The sequence below is a fragment of the Pseudochaenichthys georgianus genome, chromosome 3, assembly GCF_902827115.2.
Source record: "Pseudochaenichthys georgianus chromosome 3, fPseGeo1.2, whole genome shotgun sequence".
Taxonomy (NCBI): domain Eukaryota; kingdom Metazoa; phylum Chordata; class Actinopteri; order Perciformes; family Channichthyidae; genus Pseudochaenichthys; species Pseudochaenichthys georgianus.
Window position 1 is genome coordinate 19,195,182 of NC_047505.1, and position 26,745 is coordinate 19,221,926.

A 26,745-nucleotide genomic window follows, 5' to 3' on the forward strand; every position below is an offset into this window, starting at 1 on the left:
TAACGTCTATGTATAAAAAAATGATTGAATTTATAATCCATAATTCCATTTTTATGTAAAAATCGGAGAGCAAATGCTAGCTGCTAATGGTAGCCACCACAGCTAGCTGCCGCTTTAAATGTTCCAACATAGCCGTTGTGCTTGTGTGATATGCCAACTCCATTTGGCAAAGACTGCAAATGACAATATCTTTGCGTTTTGGACTAACTTTAAAATATTCCCATGTTTTTGAAGACCTGGGACGAGATGTTTTCGTTTGAGGGCTTCGTGCGCAATCCTGTGAGGAGGAGGTGGTAGCCGTTTCAGTCTCCATTGTGTTTGAAGTGCGATTGCGAACTGCTTGTTGCTTTGTTTACACACCCACGTGTGTGTAGCGACGCGTCGACGCGGAAATATGTCGTCGACGATATTTTGAAGTCGACGTCGTCGACGCGTCGCTCCAGCACTATGGCACACCTTAGCCTCCTCATCTACCTGTTCACTACAATATATCTGCAGCTACTGTAGTTATGTGTTATCAGTATAGGAGCTGCTATCAACAGATAAGGTCTTTGTCGAGGTGAAGTTATTACAGATATCTGAGACAGAGAGGAAGCGGGCGTAGCCTACAGTTCCTTTAGGAATTGGGTGACAAATCCAGATTACACTCCATCTACATACTGTGTAAAATCCCCTGCGACAAGATGAGGGTAAAGGAATATTGTTTGATGATACGATCTGCCATGTTATTAGGATAATAATAATAATAATAATAATAACTTGAATTTATATAGCACCTTTCATAACCTAAAGGTCGCTTTAGAAAGAAACATATAAGGACAAATGGAAGTGTAACATTGCAGTGGGGGGGGAGAGTGAGTTATTGTTGGAAGGCTATGTTGAACAGATGAGCTTTCAGGGTTGATTTGAAGATGTTGAGAGAAGGGGCATTACGGGTTTCTGCAGGGAGGGAGTTCCAGAGGGTGGGCACAGCGACACTGAAGGCACGGTCCCTGAAGGTGCGGAGGCGTGAAGGTGGAATGGAGAGCAGGCCAGAGTCTGAGGATCGAAGGGTGCGGGACGGGATGTAAGGGTGGAGGAGATCTGTGAGGTACTGAGGGGAGAGGGCATGGAGGGACTTGGAGTTTGTAAGTGATGCCAGTGGAGGTTGAATAGAGTGGGGGTGATGTGCTGCCAGGGCTTGGTGCTTGTGAGAACCCTGGCAGCTGAGTTCTGTATGGAGTCCGTTGCAGTAGTCCAGGCGTGAGGTAATAAAACACGGAATTAGCTTCGGAGAGTGATGACCGGAGTCTTGATATGATTCTGAGGTGGAAGAAGGCTGATTTTGAAACGGATATGCTCTGGTTCTTGGAAATAAGTTATTCTCAATGTAAATGCTCTTGAGTCTAGGCGTTAAATGCAAGTTAAATGCATCAATCTGGTGCACTTTGAGCACAACATGAATTTATGGATACAGCTCTCAATACTCATGAAAGGGAGCTGTATACTTTTCAATAATCCAAACATCTTTAGAATATGATCACAACCAATAACAAATCATTTGAACTTGTTTATTCTTATCTTATGTTACCTAGTTAGCATTCTTTCTCTTTATTTATGCATATTTTACTAATCACTCCCCTTTTAAACAGTTTTTTGTTTTTACTGTCCTAGAGTACACATTGGAGTGATTTATTACTTTATTTTGTACAACTATATTAAATATAAAGGTGTTCTCTCTCTCTCTCTCTCTCTCTCTCTCTCTCTGTCCCGCTCACTCACAGAGAGTGTGCTCCTCCGTGGCGATGATGGCTTGCATTACAAATTAATAATAAACATATTTATAAAGTGGGGGGACACAAACGGCATTTCGAAAAGTGGGGGGGACATGTCCCCCCTGTCCCAGTGGAAATTACGCCATGCGGCATGACTAGGCTGTGTTCAATGGGGCTGATGTGTAGATTCTGCCAGAAGGAAAGGTCAAACTCCTTATAAAGCAATGAGCTGCCGCTCCACATTGCTTTTCTTCCGGACTGCAACTCTGGGCCCGCAAATCAAGCAAGAATGTGATTGGTCGATATTCTTTGTGGAGGGTGTGGTAAGGAGGGGTGTTAGATAAGAGTACGAAGATAGAGTTCGCTATGATTGAGGTTTTGTTTACGCATAGGGTAGATTATTTTAATTACATTTCCTTTTTTTGTGTGTATTTTTTACATTTTGGATTTGCTTGGCGAGCTACTTATTAGTACTTTGCCGTACTTAGTTCCCAGTACTTAGTTCATCGGAACTCTTTAGTTCACGGAACTAAAGAGCAGATCGCGTTCACATCGGAATAAGTCCCTGAGGGAGGATTACGCAAATGAAGCCGCTGATGTCACTTCTTCTTCTTCTGCCTTGGGTTCACTGGCAGGCCGCAAACAAATTCACGGCGTATACTGCCACCCGAAGTCCCTGGCCGGAAGTCCCCGGAGTTGGGGACTGGCTTCAGTAGAAGCTGCTGGGACTTAGCTAATGCTAATGCTAATAATGCTAATGCCAGCAAAATACAATGGCGGCTTCACAACACTTTTAAGAGTTTTACGGGGCGTGGTTTGCAATTCGCCCAGCCAATCAGAAATGGGAACCTTTTTCTCCCAGGAAAGTCCCTGGTCTCTAGCAGGGACTACAAAGGGGTGAAAAGTTCTCATTAACTAAGTTCTCTTTTTGGTGTGAACGCAAACTCCCAGGAACTATTGGAACTAAAAGGGAAAAGTACGGGGAAAAGTACTCCGGTGTGAAAGCGCCTATTTAGGGCTTGCGAGCTACTAGGTAGCTCGAGATCGACGTGTTGGAGACCCTTGCTCTAGTTTATCTGGATAACTTTTTTTTGCCAATGGATTAATGTACGTTACATATTTCCAGGATGTTCAAAAATTATCTATGTAAAAAAAACGTGCACATATTTCATATTAAGGATTTCTTGGTCGTTCATTTCTGAATTCAACAATGAATAGCACTATTGACTCAAACTGCAGACCTGCCATCTCACAGCATAATTCTAGCATCTTTCAACCACTGTGGGTGGCATAGCTCCAGTAGGGCTGGCGTATTTCAAGTCACAGCACTTTAGAAGCACAAGAGAGACTGACAGATGCCCTTTTAGAAGTAGTTGCTGCAGAGCTGCAGAGACAGCTGCCTGAATGTACAGTAGTGCTGCCACTAAAGTCAAGAAAAGGCCAGTAAGAAGGAACAACAGCACCCTACTTCCACTTCTCTATCTGCTACAACTAACATGTATTTACATCATTGACACATTTGGAACAATCTTCATTGATGATTGTTAAGAACTCATAGAAACAGCTGGTGAGACATACGGATCACAATTCCCTATAGAGGCCAAAGTGGTCCTCCTAAAACCTTTTGGAGAAAAAGCATCTTGAGATACAGGCACACTGAAAAACTGAAATGTGGATTTTAATTAAATGTATTATGTCAACACATTTCACATAACTGTATTAAGTTAGTTGAAAGCAATAATGTTAAGTTGAACCTATTTAAACGTAATATTATTGACGATGACATTTGTTGACATAAAACATTTAATTAAAATCAACGTTTCCGTTTTTTCAGTGCAGTCAACTCGAGCAACAATGATACATGTATCATACCCTCTCATACAACCAACCAGGCACATTCTCCTTAATCTGGCGCTCTATTTAAGTTTAAAGATTGCTCCCCCTGCTGCGGCACCACTGCTGCTTGTCTGGCCCACAACCACCCCAGCATCCAGCTGTGGGTTCTGGGGGTAATTTATTTAATCATCACTCCTCAATGTTATGAAGATATTCGCGGGGAGTGATGAGGCAGGAGCCGAAACGCCAGACTCAAACATTATGCTGTTATTAATAAACACGAGTTGTCTGAATGAAATAACTGTACGTAAATCAGAAGCTGAAACGAGATATTGGTTTGGAAATATATTTTTAGAAAGTATCAAAATAGTTCCAAATTATTATCTAGAAGATCTATAAGACGTAAATATTGATAGACTAATCCTCTCAGCTCTACTGCGTATCTGTGTTAGTGCTACATGACCATGTAATATAATACAAAAATACTGTTGGGTTCATATATGTAGAGTAATAGGGTTTCATTAAAAGCTTTATTACTCTAAAAACACCTCTTGTCTAAATGAAAGCACAGTCTGATATGGCCAGTTTGCCATAGATGGTAATTAGGTGTAAAGTCTACATTTGAAAGCTTCCATTCAAACTTAAAAGAAAGATATCATGCTGCTGTGGCTGTGAAATCTAGCTTTTAATGGTGTTCCACAGGGGTCTTTTCTCGATGCAGATTTATCACATATCTGTCCTGCTGCTTTCAGGTGGCTGCAGGGATTTAATGAAGTGAGGGAGAGGGTTTTCACAGAGTATTACACAGCTGTAAACAACAAATACCGCCATTTAGATAACTGCCGACTGCTTTATCGACATTCTGCGGTAAATATACATTTTTGAAAAGTATCTTCTAGTTGGAGGGTGCCTTTATTAGGGGCCGTTCATTTAATAGACATCTCACCAGTTTGCATAATACATTCCACCTAATAGTTAGGAAAGCAACAAATAAAGGAAAACAAAGCCCACATTCTTTGTTTTCCTTTTAAAATACATTATTAATTTTTTCAAAATACTTAAAAAAGGGTTACTCATTTCCCACAATTTCCCCCCAGATAGCACAACTTTAATAAGCTGTTATTTTCTATTGCATTTTTCTAACCCAGGCTTACATATCGTTACGAGAATAGAGAGACAGGGATTAACACAAATGCACAACAGACAAATAGAGTATCTTGTATGTAAAATGTGCGTGTATATGTGAAACAAATGGAAACCACCATGTCAGGTTCACTCTATATTTTCTCAGCACTTACAGAGGGTGTACTGTGGAAAGGGCTATATACTGCATGAGACACTGCTACTGCTGTCAGAGAGGTGTTACCTATAGGGATATAATGATGCATACGCTTCCTGATACCAGGCATGTTTACGATGATCTGTTCTGTAACATGCCTCACACAGTATAACAAGGAGGAGGAGGAGGGCTGTGTTTTTGACATGTTATTGGAAGAAACTTTTGCCTTAAGATTTCTGTCCATGGTTACAAAGTTCACTGGGTTTGTACAAACATGATTCAGTTCATTGTAATTATTCCATGACAGTATAGTAGACACATTATAAGTATAATGAAAATAGTATACAGCATGTTAGCATAAGGAAAGTGCTGATCTGTAGCTCTCTCTGTACAGTAGAAGAGATTCTTATGTAAATGAGCTGGAATTGATATCCAATCTCAGTAAATGGACTGTTACTAGGAATCAGCCCAATTAGTATGACCACATTACAATTAGTGGGGCATAATCTGTATTCACAAAAGAAAATAAAGGTTATCTCATAATACAATAAAAGAATTTCACAATATATCCATTTTATTCCTGTCCGCATTTGTGTGATTTGGATTGTGTACACTTGTTCTCAAGAGTGGTACCAATGATGCAGTGTTTCCCATACACTGATTTATTTGTGGCGGGCCACCACAATTAAATATTGTCCGCCACAAATGGATTTCATAAAAAAAGATATATATTATTATTCTAATTTTTTTTTTTCTAATCTTTTTTTTGTGGTGGTCTAATGGATAGTGAGGTGAGCTGATTATCGGAAGGTTGCGAGTTCAAATCCTGCCTGGAACACCACTTGCCCTTGAGTAAGGCACTTAGCCCTCGGTTACTCCAGGGAGAATGTCCCTCTAATTGGTCATTGTAAGTCGCTTTGGAATAAGGCGTCTGCTAAATGCCTAAATTGTAAATTATATTTTTGGGAGAATAAACGCCACAGATCCTCAACTCCGGTGTGTCTCACTCATTAACAACGCAACACAGAGCAACAAGAACGTTGTCTACAGTAGCCATGAACTCGCATATTATCTTACTTGAGGGGGGGGTGGATGCGTGGACCACCCGAATATGTTAAGGGACCTTTGGCTTTTCTTGCCGGGGGGTGCGGTGCAGTGCCCCCACAAATAGAATCAAATTATGTGGGAAACACTGTGATGAATGTTTAGGCTTAGCTGGTTCAGCTGAAATACGAACGTAGGGTAATGTACAGTTTGTTTATCTTGCGTCAAATCCTCCATCGTTTTTGGACAAGCAGGGTTGCCCCTAGTGGTCATAGACATTGTCAGGGGGGGGCAAAGGAAGAGTGAGTAGGGAGCAGATGGTTACGGCCCATCCACACAGCGGCGTGCGTTGAAGCTTGCCGGCGGGGGGGGGGGGCTGAAACTCGACCAACAACCAATCACATGAATCTCCCGCCCCGAACACACAAGCACGCGGTTTGATTGGCTAGAGCTTGTACTGGCATATGATTCGATTGGCTGACGCTTCCGCCGAAGCTTCAAAAGTTGAACATTGCTCAAATTTTGCAGCGAGCAACGCGAGAAACACGAGAAACGCGAGCAAAGCTACGCTTCGCTCCCACAATGCAGTTCGGCGAAGCGTGACGTCACCCCATTCAAAGTGAATGGGCAGAAGCGTTGAAGCTTCAACGCACGCCGCCGTGTGGACAGGCCGTTAGACAAACTCGGGACTTTTACACAGGAAACTGTTGTTCGTTTCCCATGTAAAACCAACTTTTTGTTTTTGTTTGTGAAACATATTTAAACTTTTGTCTCATACAGAAAAAGGTTAACTTATTATGTAACTAACTTATAAACTGTATATTATACAGTATAACAATTTTTTTTGTATATGATCTCTTCCGTAACCTAACCAGATAATGACCCAATGTACTTATTTAAGGTCATGTAGGACTACTTAGCCTAACATAATGTAACGCCACGTTAACATCCAAACGGTAATCACATGTTTATGCCAAATCAAAATACCCTGCAGTTTAAATGTTGGTAATGGGTAATCAGTATGTTAGAAAAGTTACACTAAGGCATCATTTCTAAGCATAAGTAATTGACGAGTTGGGAGTTAGAACGTGATGCAAAAATGCAAATATACATACTGTATACCAGAGAATTAGTAGGGCTTTGTTCCATTAGTTGCACCATTTTGGATTCTATATAGTGGATAACATACAGTACAAAGGATCAAATATGTTACCTTTTTAAAGACAAACATTCAGATGCAAATACACTAAGTTTTAGTCTTGTCTAGAAAATCAATCTTTTGAGCTATAGTTCTTAAATATATCAATCGTTGCTGAAGTGCAATGAAACCCTAACTTGTAATTTCCCACCTACCTTCAGCGACGTGACATATCTCAGCCTGTTCTGTTGCCAGAGAATTAACAGAGAGCTTTGAGAATCTTGTTAAGTTATTCAAAAGGGACATTGACTCATGAATATACTGCCTTTATCTTATTGGCAGAGGAAAGTCACAAAGCTGACAGGAAATGTCTCAAGATAAACTAGTGCAACATTGGAAGTGGTGTAGAGTTTAATGTGGCGGACAGCTATTGGCAGAGCAAATAATGAAGGCTGTGATTGAGATTGTTCTTCTAAGAGGTAGCCATGAAGGCTGCCAAGGATCTAAATGTTGTGTCACACTTTTGAGCATGAAAGCTGTTGGTTTTAGGATTTTCTGACGTGCAAACTTTATGTTAGATAGACATGAAGTGTGATGGGGTTAGTGGCTTTATTTATAGTTTATTTGGTCTTTTAATCAATTTGCTCTTATCATTATTAGTATGGCTTAAAGGCACACTTTGAAAACAGCCAGTATTGCTGAATCTCTGACTGCCCAGGATTAAATGTATTTTATTTGATTCAGTAAGTCAGTGGAACACATTGGTTTGGCAGCTTTTTGGAGTGGACTGTCAACAGAAATATGTGCAATGTTGTAGTGGATTTATACAGTCTCTGCCATACGCCTCACAACTCTGGCTGGACATAATGCAGCATCTCTTGTCTTTGTTTCAGCCTCCATTCACATGACTGATAGTCAGGTCGCTCAAGACCTGCGTAGTTTTATGTTCTGTATGGAGTTGTGGGACTCTTTCACTCAAACCCACATACACACAGGCACCTGTAAAGGCCAACTGGAGCAGTGTAAAAGTGGAGCAGTGCTGCCCCATTTTACTGGTTCATCTGGCATCAGTGTAACATCTATTCCCTGCAAGTCACTCCATGTCCAACAAGCTTTTATTGATGTTCATTTTTGCCAGGGAAGTATCCTCGGGGATTTGGCAAAACAGAGTGCTACTGTTAATCCCAAATTAAAGTTTTAATCCGTAACATTTCTGGTGGTTTTGGTGACGCCTGTGTGAACGACTTTTTTAAAGGGTTCATATTATGCTTTGCCGGAGGGAGTTTCTCTCCCACAGCTTTTTGAACATTAAAGCAGTAGAGGCTCAACAAACAATTATGAAACCTGAACATTAGCATCATTTGCACCCTTTAATACTACCAGTTCTATTTATCTGGGGGCAGCAAACACTTGTTTAGCAGCTAATTTGTCAGAATGTTATGTTTATAAAGACGTCAGACAATAATTTGCCTTGTTCCATCAAGCCATGAGCAACTCTGATCTGATTTCATGCTGCACACAGCATTTTACTCCCAACTGTAGGGCATAGTTGAATTGGTTACCTGGCTGAGAAGTTGCCTGCAGCTCTTCAGCGTGTTCTATTACTAAAAGTCTAGCCTTGCAGAGGCATTTATGACGAACGATCAATGTCGGGCGCTAACCTCAGGGAAAAATACAGTTCCCTGAGACTGCTCCACAATAAAAGCCGCCGTGTGGTTTGCTATTTGAATGCTTTTAATGGGAACTAACAGTTCAATTTGATAAGATGTTTGAGGGTGAACAGTGGACAATTGACAGTGAGGCTGAGCTCAACAGATAATATTTCAAACAGTAATGCTGATACTAAAGTATGGTCTATCATACCCTGTATACAGGTAGGCTATGTTTTAACATTGGAGATCTATTGGCTCACAGTGCTGACCATTTACAATACTAAAGATGCAGTTTGATTGGATTTTAAAAGTGATTGATCATGGATTTCAAACTTTGACACATTTTACCAAAACTGTGGATAGACATTTTACATTAGAACATGTATTTATTTGACTTTTTATGATAAATGTCATCAAAACGTTATATTTATTCACATCCTTCTGTCTTTTCTCGATTGTCAGCTGTAGCCATTAATCATTGAATCCTGCACCTTAGTGATAGAAGGGCTCTTGTAATCATACTATTCAGTATTTTGATTGGTTAATGTTCTATAATTAGCCGTTGATGGCTGCAGCCGGTGTTGTCAAACTATGCAAATATGCCCGCGAGCACATTACACTGTTCTAATTGGCATCACTGCTCTCTCCAATGTTCCCTGTACGAATCTGTAGTCCTCACTGCTGCTGACAAGACAGGAAGGTTCGGAAAGCAACAACAGAAAGATTGTAGGAGACAAAATAGAGTAAAATCACATGACCTCTGCATTATCTACCGCAGTGACAGCTCGCCCAGTAGGTGGGAAATCAGACGGCTGCGGCATAAACATCATCCAGGCACTGCAGCTCTTCCACATCAAACATTCACTGTGTGCTCATGTCTTTAAATGAAAAAGCTTCTATTTACAAACCAAAGGAAATAAATATGCCTTCTCTATACAAAATATAATTAGTAATGCGTGGCTTTGTTTTTGCTTTTTACTCCTTAGGCAAGGCAAGGCAAGTTTATTTATATAGCAGGATTCAAACCAATTTAGAACTGTTTCCGAAAGTCCCACCCAGTCGGTCTAGTAATATGTTGTGGTCAACAGTGTCAAACGCAGCACTGAGATCAGTGGCTTAAAGAACCTTACCGTCAGATGACACCTTCTGCTTCTGTCTTGTTCTTGATTCATTCTCTTGCTGGAGGGCTTTTTTTTTGCATTATGTAAAACGTATTTGTGAATTGTTTCAGCTTGATATTTCCCAATTAAATGCCATTTTAAATTTGTATCATGCTCGGTTTGATAGCGATAACTTAGTATATGTGTCACAAACCAATGCAACACAGGTGCATATAAAGGCTGACGATCAAGCAGGGTGTAGTTTTCTGAAAGCTTATAGCTTGAAAACAGAAAACACTTTTAAGAGTCTTGAAATACCTATAGTAGCTAATTGTCGTTAGCACACAGTCATTTGATGAAACCCACATGCAGCAGCAACCTACAGACATCCTAATGGAGCCCATTCTCTTACTAGCTTCAAAAAGCTAAGGCTTCATTCATGATTTAATCCTTTGCCATACAGTATGAGACAAATATTTAACTTCCACTCTGTGCTGGGCAGGTAGTTTTATTGAGCTGCTCATTGTTTTATAGGAGGGGTTGATTAGAGACAAGTGGTCCAATATTTGTTCAGGCAGATCAAAACCAAAAGCTGATAAAATCCTTAAAACATAAGAGCAGAAGGGATTACGACCACTATCCCTCATTTGAAATTTCCTGAGGTAATAATAACAGAAATAATGCTTATTGAAGCTGAGATTATACTAAGAGGATTTGTACTGTTATTCATTAAACCAGTCATCTCTGTCTTCTCATCTCTTTTGGAAACCACCCCCAACCACTTATAATAACAAGTTTTATTTGTCATGATAATCTATTTCCATATTGTTGCAATTTACCTGCAAGAGATCACAACTAGTATAAAATGACCTAATGTATCAGTGGACATAGAGAACAAGAGAGAAATTGTCTTGCTAAATTGAGTGAGGAAACACATGCAGAGAAACACAGCAGGTCTTCTCCACCTTTTCCTACTAGTGTGAGTAGAGGGAGGGAAAAACCTGACAAATTGTTCTTTTACATCCTCTCAGAGGCCCACCAGAGCTTGCCGGTATCGTTAAGCCTTCCTTATTGCAGGAAAAAGTGATTCTGAATGATGCTGAGGTTGTTTGCCTGGCTAATGTCAAAGCCTGTTTGTGTCCGTCAGGAGTCGGGCGGTTAATCCAGCCCACACCCGACCAACAGTTATCAATACCGTGTTAGGGGGCCGTGGGGCAAAACTGGCTGTCATGCTCGAGGAGATCAGCTCCTGCTTTACACCTCATGAAGTGGAGAGGGATTGCGTGAGGGCGCGGACATGCACACACTGTTGGATTTACTATTCAGCTGCGTTGGATCAGTGTTGCTGCCAAACCAGGACAAAAACCACACTGTGTCTGCGTCGTTATCATAACCAAACATTCTCTTCTGATTTGTTGTTTTACAGGATTTATGAGCGGGTGATAGACCCCCCCCAGATGGAGATCACCCCAGGCAGTGGAGTGTGGCTCGGCCAGCACAGCCACAAGCACGGCCTGTTCAAGGTAAGACTCCAGAAACAATACCCAGATATACATTCCTTCCCCCATGTACGTGCTTCACATTCATGATCGCCTGGTATAATTGGCCAGATCTGCAGAAGGCTGTGTGAGGGAAGAGAGCCAAGTGGAAGATACAAGAGAGAAACACAGAGGCCTCTCAGAGGAGCCACAACAAAAGCTCAGCGTATGCTTTTGAAACACTTATTCCCTTGCCCATTACGACGTTGACGATTTTTTTTATCACTGCTCATTTTCTCAGGCTCCTGCATGTGCTCACAGCGGGTAAAGGGATGTGGCCGAGTGTCACTGAGACAGGCACACACTCCCAAATCCCCGCCTCTCTTTCCCACCTGCAATGCAATCAATGGACCTTTTATTTTTTCTCTGTAACATCCATGTAATATTGATTAGACACCAGACCCTGCTGTGGTGTAAATAATTTCTCCTCCCTGTGCTTTGACACTATTGCTGCTGCACATCAGCCCATTGTTCCTCCTCCCTCTACCTCTTCCTCCCTCATCCCCTCTCGCATCAAGGCTTCAAGGAGCTCCTTCTTCTGGAGGAAATGTCTGGTCTTGAAAGATGCAGCTCCTTCATCGAGTTCATCTATTCGGTGCTCAGAGTCTTTCTACCCTCCTTGTGGGGAGGGGAGCACTCAAAAGTGTTTGTCAGCAGCAGAGACAAATGGTGTGGAAGTGTGTGTGCTCGTGTGAAGTGACAGAGGGAACAAGAGGATGTGTCCCTTTACGTATACACTGGGATGAGTTGGCATTTCAGCTGACAGGTGCACATGTAACACCTTGGATCAAGGACCTGTTGCACACGGTATCAGGGATCATTTAGAGCAACAACTTTTTTTTTTCTATCCGAGATAGAAACTTAGTCATAGTTTTTTTATTCCATCCGTGTTTTGGTTAATTTAGCCTATACTAGCTAGCTAAATGTTTCAGATTGTAGCAGCCATCTCTTACTGGTTTAGGCTTAGAGGCCAAGATAACATAATGTCATTTGTCAAACCACGTCTGTTTTTTTTCCCATTCAGTTTGCATTCCATATCAATGTGCATCTCTGTCTTCAGACCTATATTATTATTTTTCTTAAAGCAATATCATCAGTAATGTGTCTTTGTGGTCGTTTTGAGGCTCTTTGGTTAGTTTGCGTCTCTTTAAACGACAATTTGTAGGTAAAGGCCCCTGATGTTGGGCCCCCAGGCTGTGCCCTGTACATCTGTGTGAGATCCATCCATTGACACCTTGTATTTCATTTGTTTAATTGGAATTTTAAAAAGTCGTGGCTTAGCAGGAAGATATTGTATGTGCTAAAAATTTAAAAATTAAAAAGTTACACAATCATAAACACTTCTCTTCTATGCTTTCTCTTCACATGTACTGCTCCTATCTGTTTCCTAAGTCAAGGGTATACACATAGCCTACTTCCCTCTCCTCAAGTCAAAAGCAGACAGGAAATAATTCTATGCAGCAGATAGCAATAGGAGGTGAAATAAAGCTGCAGCTCTAATCTTTTCCATTCAGGACTCCGAAGTAGGTAAGAAGAGCTAACTAGGCCTTTTAAATAAAAAATATTGAGCTCTCACAGTGGCTGAGACGCTCCTGGTCCTTGTGCCGCCTCCTCCCGGGAGCCTCTCCATCTGAAGGAGCAAGCGTAATAAATTATCTTTATCGAGAATCCATTGTGCCAAGGATGCTGATTCCTCAGGGACACTGCATACTCGTTTTGGAACTGGTGCTTTTGTGAAACGCTCGGTGTTTCATGCACCACAGGACAGTAATGAATCTACTATGGACAATGATGGAGCGCTTGAAGACATTACATGAGGCAGCACGATTAAAAGCTGAACCTGGACATAAGGGTTTCTGGGATTTGATCTCTCACTCCGGCTCTTCCCATGTATGTCTAGTGTGGCCTCTCTTTCCTGGGGGTTTAAAATGGTTTGTTTTTGCTGTCATTCCTGCTTTGTTCTTTTTATTTCCAAGTTGTACCATCCACAACACAATATAATCATCTTGTGTTCAAACCTCTATCTATGCTGTACAGTCTGGAATTACCCTTCTAAATGTAGAATGGCTAAAGCAAACTTGTGGCTTGAAAGGAAAAATGTTGCATTCTAGGGAATACATTTCAACTTCTCTATGAAGAGCCAAACTTTCACAAAGGCTGAATGGTTTCCCATTGATGCTGCTCCCCCTTTTATTTGTGGTAGGAGGGTTCTTAAGTTTCAAGGTACAGTAATGAATAGACAGTTTTAACGATTATGGCTTTTGTTTAAATGTATGAATCATTTACTTTTTAAAGGGACACTATTATTCTGTTGGGGGGTCTTCCCTTTCCTGTAGTGTGGTACAATGCCAAAGTTCCCTCCAGAGGGAGTTTCTCTCCCAAAGACACTCTTGCCTGAAACGCCTCCATTGGACGCCTTTGTTTACTTCAATAGCATAGTGACATCACTATGTAATACTTGCGCTTCTATTGGCTAGCGCTACAACACATTGTACGTGATAGGCTAAGGGGCGGGGCATTACAGACAAATCTCTGAGCGGTTGACCAATCACAACAGTTTGAAAATAGGTGATGTATGAGAACATTTAGGCCCAATCCCAACGCTGTGTGCACTCTAAAAACAAATGCTTTGGCTCAACAAAGAAAATCAACGCAACAGTTTGCATCAATGTTTATTGAGTTAAGACAACTTCTAATGAAATTGTGTTAATCCAACAAACTTATTTGAGTTAGGGGAGAAGGCTTTTCCTCTACAATCAGAGGTGTTTTTAATTACCACTTACTTAATAATTGGTAGCATAAACATAAGTTTTTAAGTTGATTACTCAAAAAATTAAGTTGTTCCGACTAGTTTTACCACATGATTTAAAAGGAATTTTAAGTTGTGTGTACTTAATTACCATCATTGTGAACAACCATTTATAAATTAAGTTGCTCCAAATATATTGTATTCAATAGGTTTTTTTCTTAGCTTTTTCATGTTTTTGCCTTTAAAGAAAGACATTAATTGATTCCACAACAAAAATATTAGGCAATTCACTTTTTATTTTGAACTATAGGTTACTTACGTAACCCCAGTACTCAGAGTGAAGTGAGATGTCTCACTATGGGATGCGCCTCATCGTGGAGCAAACAGAAGCATCAATCTCATTACGCCAATCCTGATTGGCTGGTGATCTTGACGTCAGCGTCAGGGAATTCACCCCTATAAGTAGCTTCGCCACGACGCATGCGTCATTCAAAATAAGCACCTCTTCTCGCTTCACCATAGCAAGGAGGGCCGTCTGGTGAGACATCTCACTTCATGTTACTCTGAGAACTGGGGTTACGTAAGTAACCTATAGTTCTCATTCATAACACTCCGTTCGATGTCTCACTATGGGAAATTGTAGCTCCCGTATTGCCAGACGAGCTTATCTCGAAGATCACCGATCAACCAGAACTTAACAGGTAGAGTCCCGACTCAACAAGGTGCCCAGCACTGCTCGGGCCACGCTTGGAGCGGAGACGTCTAGCCTGTAAAAGCGGACAAAAGTGAGCGGCGAGGACCAGCTCGCCGCTGCACAGATGTCTTGGATGGAAACACCCTTGAACAAAGCCCAGGATGTAGCCAGGCCCCGAGTCGAGTGAGCCCGCAGACCCGAAGGTGCTTGCAAACTCTGATTCGTATAGGCCAAAGCAATTGCCTCCACAATCCAGTGGGAGAGCCGTTGCTTAGTAACAGGCTTGCTCTTGTGAGGGTTATTGTTACGTTCCCTTGTAGAGCTAGGGATACCAAGGGAAGTAGCGACACACCAGATAGCCGGACGAGAGAAAAAGGAGAGGAAACGGAAGGCTGAAGGAGTTTAAGTGAGGTTTTTAATCCGTCAATACGTAAGGCGGCTCACCAGCCACATTACAACACAATGGTACAATAAACAACACAACTAGGCTGGGTTGTACACAGAGACAGGCTGCACACATGCAGCCAGACGAGAAGGAGAGAAAGAAGGGCCCTCACTGCCGTCCTCTTCCGTTCCTATATGGAATCCTTGATTGCAAAGTAGGAGCACCTGGGAAGAGGCTGCACTTGGGAAGAGGCTGCACCTGGGGACAATCAGAGGGAGAGAGAGGAAAACACACACTACGGCACGTAACACTTCCCCCCATAAAACCAAACCAGTGTTTGGCCACAGTTACCAACAACACTCCAACGGTTGGACAGATCGTGAAGTCTCACCCGCGGGACAGTACATCGGCCACAACATTATCTGCTCCTTTCTTGTAGTTGATGACGATGTTGAAGTCTTGTGCCAACAGGGCCCAGCGCATCAACCGCTGGTTGTGGTTGAACATCTGGGACAAAAATACGAGTGGGTTGTGGTCGGTGTACACCACCACTGGCGTTGAACTGGACCCAACATACACTTGAAAATGCTGCAGGGCAAGGAGCATGGCCAGAGTTTCCTTCTCAATGGTGGAATAATTCAGCTGATGTCGCTTGAACTTGGTCGAGAAGTAGCATACAGGATGGCTCACACCCCCATCACCCTCCTGCAGCAGAACAGCACCAGCCCCAGAACCACTAGCATCCACCTCGAGTTGGAAGGGAAGGATGAAGTTAGGCACACACAACACTGGAGCACTACAGAGGAGAGACTTGGCAGAGCTAAAGGAGCGGCAACACTCCTCAGTCCATAGAAATGGAACATTAGGGCTACACAGTTGAGTTAGCGGTGCCACAACTACCGAAAAGTTCTTGCAAAAACATCGGTAGTACCCAGCCACACCGAGGAACCGCCGGAGTTCACGTCGGGTGGCTGGAGCTGGGTAGGAAAGGATGGCTTCACATGCCCATGACCCACCTGTTTGCCTAGATAGGTGACAGTGGCCTTGCCAAACTCACACTTTGCCAGATTCACTGTTAGCGAGGCTCCTGCGAGTCGCTGGAACACACATGCGAGAATAGCCATATGGTCAGTCCAGTTATCGGAAAAAACCACCACATCATCAAGATACACATTACAGTTGGGCACATCCCCCAACACTAATTGCATTAACCGCTGAAATGTGGCTGGGGCATTCCTCATGCCAAAAGCCATCACAGTGTATTGCATAAAGTGGTCCGGCGTTACAAATGCAGAGATGTCTGAGGCCCTAGAAGTGAGAGGGACCTGCCAATATCCTTTAAGGAGATCCAACTTCGTGATAAACACACTAGGACCAATACTATCGATGCAATCGTCCATACGGGGTAAAGGAAAAGAGTCTGGAACAGTTAGGGCGTTCACCTTGCGAAAATCGGTGCAGAAACGCGGTGTTCCGTCAGATTTAGGAGCAAGCAAACATGGACTGCTACAGGGGCTGCAGCTAGGCTTGGCTAAGCCATTTTCCAGCAGATAACACACTTCCTTTTTCATGTTCTCCCTCTTCTCTATGTGGCAACGATACGCATGCTGCTTAACTGGATGAGCATTTCCAACATCAATGTCATGCTTTAACACATTAGTGCTCGATGGCACATCACCAAATAGGGTCGGGTAAGCATGAACCAAACCGACTACGTCGCCTCGCTGGCTTTCTGGAAGATACGCCAGGTTAGACTCTAAGCTCAGCATAAACTCAGAGTTCGATAACCTACCACACTGCTGACCACCAGAGGGCACTATCAAGTCATCCTCAACCACCGACATTGCACAGGCCAGGGAAGTGGCCACGCTGGGAACAGCAGTCACCACAGTACCTTGCTGGTCTCCCTGGGAAGCTTCCCTGGCATGATAGGACTTAAGCATGTTAACATGGCACAACCTTGTTTTTCTCCTACGCTCAGGTGTGTCAATGATATAGTTGGTGTCAGACTCTTGCCTTACAACCACATACGGACCTGAGAAACGCGCGTTGAGAGCAGATCCGGGTGTAGGCAGCAACACCAACACCTGCTCACCAGGCTGAAACTGCCGCTTAACTGCTCTCCTATCGTACCTGCCCTTCATGTTTTCCTGCGAAGAGGCAAGAGCTTCCCTTGCTAGCTTCGTCGCCTGTCGTAAATGCTCACGACACTGGGACACAAACTTCTTCACATCAGTTTTCGGAAGGGACTCAGACACCAATTTATCCTTCAGCATCTTTAATGGGCCACGCACATTGTGCCCAAACACTAGTTCAGCTGGGCTAAACCCAGTAGACTCCTGCTTTGCGTCACGAATAGCAAATAACACGAAGGGAACACCCTCATCCCAGTCCCTGCCTGTGTCATGGCAGTATTTACCAAGCATCGATTTCAATGTCTGATGCCAACGCTCAAGTGCCCCTTGTGACTCTGGGTGGTAGGCACTAGACACTGAATGGGAAACGATATAGCTGGAGGTAAAGTGTACCCTACTCCAGAGGTTGTTGACATTCCAGTTCCTGGTGCTGTAGATGATAACCTAGCTCTGACTCATCCGGAGGTATTTGCAGTTAGTGTTTTGACCAGAGCTCAGGCCCGTAAGCAGGCTCAGGATGTGGATTTGTCTGATTCTTGGCTTGTCTCTGCCCTATCTAACGACAGGTTGACCTCTGTTGATGGATTAGTGGAGGGCCCTCCAACGGTGTGTGATGGTGAAATAGAACCTGTCGCTATTGCTCCAGAGGTGGCTATGCCTTTGACCCGTGAGGCGCTCATCACGGCACAAAGGGATGATCCTACCTTGATCAAGTGTTTTAACGCTGCTGAGAACCCTAACGAAGGCAATAAGAAACAATTGTTTTGTGTGGATGACGGGGTGCTGATGCGCCGGTGGGCTGACCAATCAAGTGATGCAGATGTTGGTTCAGGTGGTGATTGGAACAGCGTTTATCAAGTAGTGGTTCCTGTGAGTTGTCGGCAGCAGGTTCTGGTGTTAGCCCATGAGCACCTGTGGTCTGGCCACTTAGGTGTGACTAAGACTTATGACCGGTTCCTTCAACATTTTTTTTGGCCAGGATTGAAAGATGATGTAGTGTGTTTCTGTAGAACTTGTAGCACATGCCAGGTGGTGGGTAAACCAAATCAAGTAGTTCCTCCAGCGCCGCTGTGTCCTGTTCCGGCTATTGGTGAGCCTTTTGACCATATCATTGCTGACTGTGTCGGTCCGTTGCCGAAGACCAAGGCAGGTAACCAGTTTCTGTTGACTGTGATGTGTGTATCGACACGTTTCCCTGAGGCCATCCCTTTGCGTAAAATCACTGCACCCGCCATCATTAAAGCACTGACCAAGTTTTTTACCACCTTTGGGTTGCCGAAGGTTGTGCAGACTGATCAGGGAACTAATTTCCTTTCCAAGGTTTTTAGAAAAACCTACCAAACTTTACCTAACTATCTTCTGGAGCGTGCCGGGCTCGAGGTGACTTTAAAGGCAAACATCAGCGGCCGAAACCCTGAATCGCCTGCCCCCAACAGGGAATAAATCCCCACCCAGGATTACCCCGAAAATAAAAAAGGCAAAATAAAAAATGAGTATCCGAAGGAAGGACTGATTCAGTCCAGCTAGACACTCCCCTGTCTAAACTGAGGAAGCTGTTCAACAGTAAATAATATCACAGCTAATTCTACACCTATATACACTACTGCTCACCACCAAACACAATAACACTAACCAACAACCACATACTCACTCTTTGTCTCAAAGATTGGACGAGCCCCCATGTTACGTTCCCTTGTAGAGCTAGGGATACCAAGGGAAGTAGCGACACACCAGATAGCCGGACGAGAGAAAAAGGAGAGGAAACGGAAGGCTGAAGGAGTTTAAGTGAGGTTTTTAATCCGTCAATACGTAAGGCGGCTCACCAGCCACATTACAACACAATGGTACAATAAACAACACAACTAGGCTGGCTTGTACACAGAGACAGGCTGCACACATGCAGCCAGACGAGAAGGAGAGAAAGAAGGGCCCTCACTGCCGTCCTCTTCCGTTCCTATATGGAATCCTTGATTGCAAAGTAGGAGCACCTGGGAAGAGGCTGCACCTGGGAAGAGGCTGCACCTGGGGACAATCAGAGGGAGAGAGAGGAAAACACACACTACGGCACGTAACAGTTATCCCAGGACACAAAGAGTTGGTCATTGAGACGAAGCTCCTTTGATCTGTCCATATATGTGTGTAAAGCCCGGACTGGACACAACAGATCCTGCTGCTGCTCCCCGGAGGAAACCAGCTGCGGAGGAAATGCCTCAATGTCAATTGGGGTACACGAACCAACCACCTTTGGTGTAAAGGCAGGGTTGGGCTTCAACAACACTCTCGTTTGCCCTGGGGCGAACTGAGTGCATGAGGGATGTACAGAGAGTGCATGGATATCACTGACCCGCTTGGCGGATGCCAGGGCCAGTAACAGCACTGTCTTGAGTGACAGATGTTTCATGTCAGCTCCCTCCAGGGGTTCAAATGGGGTCATTTTGAGCCCATTTAAAACCACTGCCAGGTCCCATAAGGGCACCAGCGACCTGGAGACAGGGAGGAGCCTGCGAGTTCCCTTCATAAAACGGCAGACCAAAGGATGTTGGCTAGCCGTCTTACCCTCAAAGCCCACATGGCATGCAGCAATAGCAGCCAGGTACACCTTGATCGTGGAGAAAGCTCTGTGTTTATCGATCAAGTCCTGTAGAAATGATAAAATCACCCCGACAGGACATTGAAAAGAGATGTGTCCTTCTTGAAGGCACCACTCCTCAAACACCCTCCACTTACAGTCGTAAAGAGACCTGGTGGAGGAAGCTCTCGCACTCTGAATAGTGTGTTGAGTAGAAGCTCGCGAGTGTGTGTGTTTGTGTAATGTTGCGTTTGTGTGTATTGTGTTTGTTTCCCGGGGAAAACACTCGCGAGAAACACAGGCTGTTGTTATGCCTGCTGTAACGTCAAGTTACTCCGTTCTCCGCTTGTAATTATGCCGTTACAAGCTTCAACGTTGTATTTATCATCTGAATTTGCTGAAACAATTTTAATATTCTGAAAGCCAAGACTTTGTTTATTTGAAACCAGATGAAAACAAACTGTAACGGACCCTGCCGTGTTATCTATGATTACTATACGCCTTACATTCATAATATCAGTGGAGGGAAGAGGAGTGAGTGGCGAGTGAGAGCTGTCATCTTCCCTTTACAAGCTTAAAAAATGTATTTATCGTGTGATTTTGGAAATAAAAGTTTCATATTCTGAAAGCCAAGACTTTGTTTATTTAAATGTTTTTTAAAAACATCCGAAATAAAAAAAAAAAATGTTTAAATGTTGTATTGGCTCATGATAGGCCCCTGATCTCCGTAGGCCCCTGGGCTTCAGCCCAGGTCAGCCCGTGCATTAAGGCGGCCCTGCTCACGGGTCAGGCCCATAGTGCCCCGCGCTCTGGGCGTGGGTGAAGGATCGCCCCCCCCGTCTGAGACAATCTGTCCCTGCGTAGTGGGGGCTGCCATGGCTGCCCGCACAACAGCTGATATATCTCAGCCAGCCCGTACGTTGCGGGCTAGGGCGGAGCCATCAGGATAAGTGTGTGGCGTTGCTCCTTCACTCTGGCCAGAGTTGGGGGTATCAGAACCAGGGGTGGGAACGCGTACAGAAGACCCGGAGGTCAATCGTGTACGAGTGCATCCACGCCTAACGATGCGTTTAAATCGTGCATTAAAGAGAACAGCTGTCATTGAGCATTTTTTCTTTATGCGAACAGATTTAACGCGGCTCTGCCGAAACGCACCCACAGCGGACTCACGATCATTGGATGAGGAGTCCAGTCTGCATAGAGTGGTGCACCTCTGGACAGTAGTTCTCTCCCGAGGTGCATCACTCCCGGTACCTGTGTCGCTCTCAGAGAGAGGAGACGTCTGCCGCTCCAAGGGATCAGTTTGTGTGCCAGTGTGTGTGACTGGAGACAACGCAACCTCCCTTGGCGGTTCATACACGATTTCTGTTGTCTGTCCTCACGAGGACATGGTGTCCTCTGAGAGAAGGCAGGAAGCGTTTTAGGGTGGGGAACACCGCTGAAAGCTCCGGATGATTTACGTGCGCCCGCTGGAGGTCTCTGCTCTAGAGACCTCTCACTGGGCGACCTTCGTAAATACCCTATCAGCCTGTCTGGCATGCGTCCGTGGTGACCACCTTCTGTGAAAGGACAGCACCCGTAGGCGCGTCCCGCACTAGAAAAGTCGGGTGTAGTGCCACTACGCATTACATAATAACCTATACTCTCCGCACACCGTGGCACGCGGGATTTATTTTATTATGAGACCCATGTTTTGCTTTACGAGGACATTTGTCTGCGTAATATGACTGTGCTCGGCGGGCATTATAGATAAAACCCTTCTTCTAGGAGAGAGAGAACCTCTCTCTCCAGAATATGGGTTGACTCTCTCTGGGCTTGTGAAAACAGATAATGTGTAACTCTTTTGAGAAACCCAGGCAGATGTCGTGAGTATCTCCTGCTGTATGCTCCTTAGAGCCAGCTGAGATGTCACGCTTACGGCTCCAGCCGGCACTGCGCATGCGTGTGACGGTGGAGCCTTCACGACCCCAGCCGGCACTGCGCGTGCGCGTGGCGGTGGTGCCTTCACAGACCCGTCAATAATCCGCCTTTTGAGAGATGCCGTAGCTGCTCTCAAAAGGGAAAAAAATTGGCGGGCTGTTTATTGGTTTTATTGATTTTCTTTTCATCTTTTTGAGCTGCGCCCTCGGCCTGAAGCATGCATGCGTCAGCGGCAAATGTTTTATGACAGAGGAATCAACCAACGTGTGACATGTGTTTGTGCAGACTTGAGGATGGTGTTTAGGCATCTCTCGAGGCAGCGGGAACACATTCACGGAGGGAAGAAGGAGCGGCTGTCACGCCGCTCGCTTCTTCTTACTCAACTGCTGGCCGAAATTCTGGGTTGGCTGAGCCTGAGCTGCAGCCGGAACGGGAGAATTTCTAGGCCAACTTGCCCTTGTCTCCAGCCTGGGCTGGGGACTCGGGGTGGGCTGCTGCCTCTGCGTCTTCGGTGCTTTAAACCGAGCATAGTTCGAGGCAGCCTGGGCAGAGGACTGCTGCTGCGAAAGCAGCGGCTGGACCCTTCGAGGGAGGCAGAGGTGGAGTGCCTCGTCCTCCCTCTTTCTCGTCTCACACCTCCTTTGCATGGAGGCGAGAGCAGAGCCGAAGATTCCCTCGGGAACGATGGGCATATCCAGCACATCCTCCTTTTCCCGGTCTGGGAGAGTGGTGAGGTTGAGCCATCTCGCTCTTTCCTGCACCACCATGATCCCAATTGCCTTGCCCGTGGCCTGGACGGCGCAGCGTTGGACACAGAGACAAATGTCCGTGACCGCTGCCATCTCGTCCAGAGTGGCTGCCCCCGGGTTACCCGACAGGTCCTCGCAGAGCTCCGCTTGGTAGGCGGTTAGCAGCGAGGACACGTTCAGGGCCCTGGCGGACAACGCTGCCGCTTTGTAGGCCTTTTCAGTCACTGCTGACTGAAAACGGTCCGACTTTGCTGGCAGCTTGGGGTTCCTGCTTGGTGACGGGCCCACCTTTGGTAGAAGGTGAGCCGCTACCAGCGGTTCCATGGGCGGCATGCAGAGTAGGCCGAGCTTCTCCATTCCGTCACAGTCTAGGGAGGAGGCACCCTGGATTGGGACCTTGTTGCTGAAGGGCCGGTCTCTCCATGAGACCGACACCTCATCCAACATCTCCGGGAAGACCGGGAAGAGTTGCCTCTTTTTGCCCGCTGCTTGGGGAAGGTGTTTCCCCTCGTAGTGGGACCTGGAGGTCTCCTTGGCCATTTCAGGCCACGGAACGTTGAGTCTGACCGCAGCGCGTTTGCACACGGCCTGCAGGTCCATGCTCAGACCGGGTGAAGCTGGTGCGCTATCGCCCGGGAGAGCAGCACTTGCCTCAGGCTTTGCAGCCTGAGCCGGTGACATGAAGGTGTCCTCTTCCTGTTCATCCGATTCGGACAGGAGGAACGCCAAGGCGTCCTCCTCTTCGTCCTCCTCGTAGTCCAGCCCGAGGACATCCTCCGCGGGTGAGACCATGGTGAGGTCTAACCGGGAGCCCCAGCTTGGTGGAGCGCGGGAAACCGTTCCCGTGTGTCTTGCCGTCATCGGGTCCCGGCCTGCCAGGGCGCGGGATTCCGGTTCTATAGCCATAGCAGATAGTGAGCCCCAGACCGACACGGAGAGGGGTTCACTCTCTGTGGCGGACGCCCCCGTGTCCTGACTGCCGGCCGGCGGGTCCGTGGACATGGGGGGGTCCTGTTCTGACAGGCTAGCTTGTCTTGCTAACCGTCGGCGGAGGCTCTTAACGGTGAAGCGGACACAATGTCTGCATGAGCCGGGGTTGTCGATCGGGAGTGAACTTGAAATCCTTAACTCAAGGTGTAGAACAATTAAGTTATCAAGCCAATTGCATTACTTACTACAACTTGAATTCTGTTTTAAGTCAATTAACTCAGAAATCAGAGTTCAAATTACACACAATATTAAGTCGATGAAATTAACACAATTATTACGTCAACACAACTTATAAATTAATGTTTGCAGCTTAACATGTTTATCTAAATCAATTAACTCACATTTCTATCTTGCAACCATGCATTTAATTAAGTGGAGGTGAAAGGTCGCCTGAATGACTTTTTAGAGTGTGTGTCCGTCAAGAAACACGCTGTTTACAAACAGTTCCAGCAAACATCCACTGATAAACTGCGATGTTAACAACCTCATGATAACCTCATATGTTTTAATTTAGGATCGTACCTGTGTTTAGTCTAGAAAAAGGTAAATGTGTGCATTTTATTATAAAGTTGTGTATATTTACAGACTGTTGCAAAAACTAAGAAGCTTGTAAACATCAGATTTAAAACTAAAAGAGCTTTGAAACACAATGAAAGATGTTTGGAGTTTTATTTGAGTTATTCATTTAAATGTTTTGTCTAAGAGATGCTGATTTCAAACCGTTGTTACATACAGTTACGGCATTTCCTGTTCCTGCCGGAGAGAGGGGAGGCCGTCCCAAAGTTTGCCGCTGTATTTACTCCCTCCATCTGACAGGAGGGAGCCTCGTTGAGCTGCGAGTGTCACTCCACGGAGTTCACTTTGACATGGAGGGCGAGTGTGTAGGGGTAGGGTGTAGGGCGTGGTTTGGGATTGGGCCTTAAACATGTAAACGTGTTACAGAAGCACTAAATACAAATATGAAACCTGAAAATGAGCATGATATGCCCTCTTTAATTGACTGTTTATATTTGAGTATTTTGTGTATCCGTTTACCCAAAGTATGAGAAGGTAACACACGTAACGTAACCGACACACGGTTCCGTCGCGTTGACGCTTGCCGTGGGCGTATCTGGCGCTTGGGGTTAACGACCAACAACCGATCACATTAATCTCCCGCCCCGGCTAGCGCTTTTACTGGCATATGATTTGATTGGCTGGCGCTTCTGTCGACGCTTGAAAAGTTGAACCTTTCTCAACTTTCACTGCGAGCAACGCAGACAAAGCGAAGCAACGGAACCACAATTCAGTTCTGCAAAGCGTGACGTCACCCCATTCAACGTGAATGGGAAGCGTCTCCGTTGAAGCTTCCAACAGAACCGTGTGTAGGATGCGTTTCTGAAGAAGGCACACATTTGCCCCATCCATTAGAATTCTGCATTTCTAAAATGCTTTAAGTCAGGGTTGTCAAACTCAATTTCTTCGCGGGCCACATCAGCATTATGGTTGCACTCAAAGGGCCTGTTGTAACTTTAAGACCATATATCAAAATATATAAATATTTAATATATATAAAATAATGTATTCTATGACATTATTGCCTCTGCATTGGATTATTATCGGATAGGGTAATAACTTCATAATTAACTACGTCTGAAAGCAGAAGTCTAGGGCAAATCATTGCAGGTCTCTTCACTGAGAATGTTACAAAATGATTTAAAAAAAAATCTAATTCTGAGAAAAAGGCAAATTCTAAGAAAAAATTAATATTTTCAAGAAAATAAGTCAAATTCTGAGAAAAAAACTTGTTTTGAGAAAAAAAGTCAAATTCTGAGAAAAAAGTCAAATTTGAGATGCATTGTGAGATATGTAGTTTATGGGCAACGTGCTTCTGTAAATCGGCATGTAACTGTATAATAAACATATTATATTCTTTGCAATCTCTTGAGGGGCCACATGAAATGAAGTCGCGGGCCGGATTTGGCCCCCGGGCCTTGAGTTTGACACCCCTGCTTTAAGTGGTAGAGCATGCCTTTTTCAGGTTTGCAAGCATAAGCTGTAATTTGATAGCTGATAGCTACATATAAAATGCACAGCAAAATGTCAACTTCATTGACCCTCTAAAAACAATGTTGCTGCTATGCCTTAAAACCTCAGTTGCTTTGATGACCTCCTCAAAACAAAATGTTGTGTGTGCTTTTGAGCTCCCCTTATCACTGCATGTTGCATTTTATTTTTGTCACTTAGCTTGACAATCCATTACTAACACATCTGTTGAACTGTGTGAGCTAATTCATAACTGTCCATCAAAATGTTGGGTTTTGATGGCAAATAGTTTGTCTGTGTCAAACCGAGCATGAACATATGAAAAAGTACAATACTCTGGGGAGATTGTCAACAACATTATCCTTTTCATCTGTCTTTCTCTCTGTTCATCTGTCTTATGTCTCTCCCCTCTCACACATTTTTTTTAATGAGTGTTGATGCTGGTGTAGTCCTCGGAGATGAACCACAGGTGGCGGTTAAGTCTTCAGACCAAGCTAGACCAAGGAAAGGTCATGTTGTGCATGATCAAATTGAGAAAATAGAATCACAGGATAAAGCCTTACCAGGATAATAAACCTCCGTCAATGTTGCCTGAAGGCGAATTACTGGCCAAACATGCCTGGCTCTGGCCTATTGTTGCTATAATAAACAAGATAACGGGGAATTATGACTGTACAGCATGCAGACAGTCAAGTAAAGATCATTTAAAATTAATGTGAAACAAATGGGGGGACACAAAGAAACAAATTATTCATACAAATGTACATAAGGCCACACACACACACACACACACACACACACACACACACACACACACACACACACACACACACACACACACACACACACACACACACACACACACACACACACACCACACACACACACACACACACACACACACACACACACACACACACACACACACACACACACACACACACACACACACACACACACACACACACACACACACACACACACACACACACACACACACACACACACACACACACACACACACACACACACACACACACACACACACACAGGTAGTTCTTGTAAGGATCCCCATTGGCTGTATTTATTAGACATAACCTAACCTTAAACCAATCCAGATTTAAATCTTACCTTGTCTAATGCCCAATATTTTTCAAAAAGTATGAAAGCATCTCTTTCTTTTACAAA

At 44.4% G+C, this 26,745-nt stretch overlaps 1 protein-coding gene across 1 annotated transcript in view; it reads left to right on the forward strand.

Annotated features, from left to right (window-relative positions):
- Nucleotides 1-26,745, forward strand: part of LOC117468091 (protein kinase C-binding protein NELL1-like) — a 363,350-nt gene that overhangs the window by 74,860 nt on the left and 261,745 nt on the right. The window contains exon 5 of the mRNA XM_034112071.2: nt 11,230-11,326. Within this exon, the coding sequence (XP_033967962.1) occupies nt 11,230-11,326 (97 nt within the window). The remainder of the gene's footprint in view (nt 1-11,229; nt 11,327-26,745) is intronic.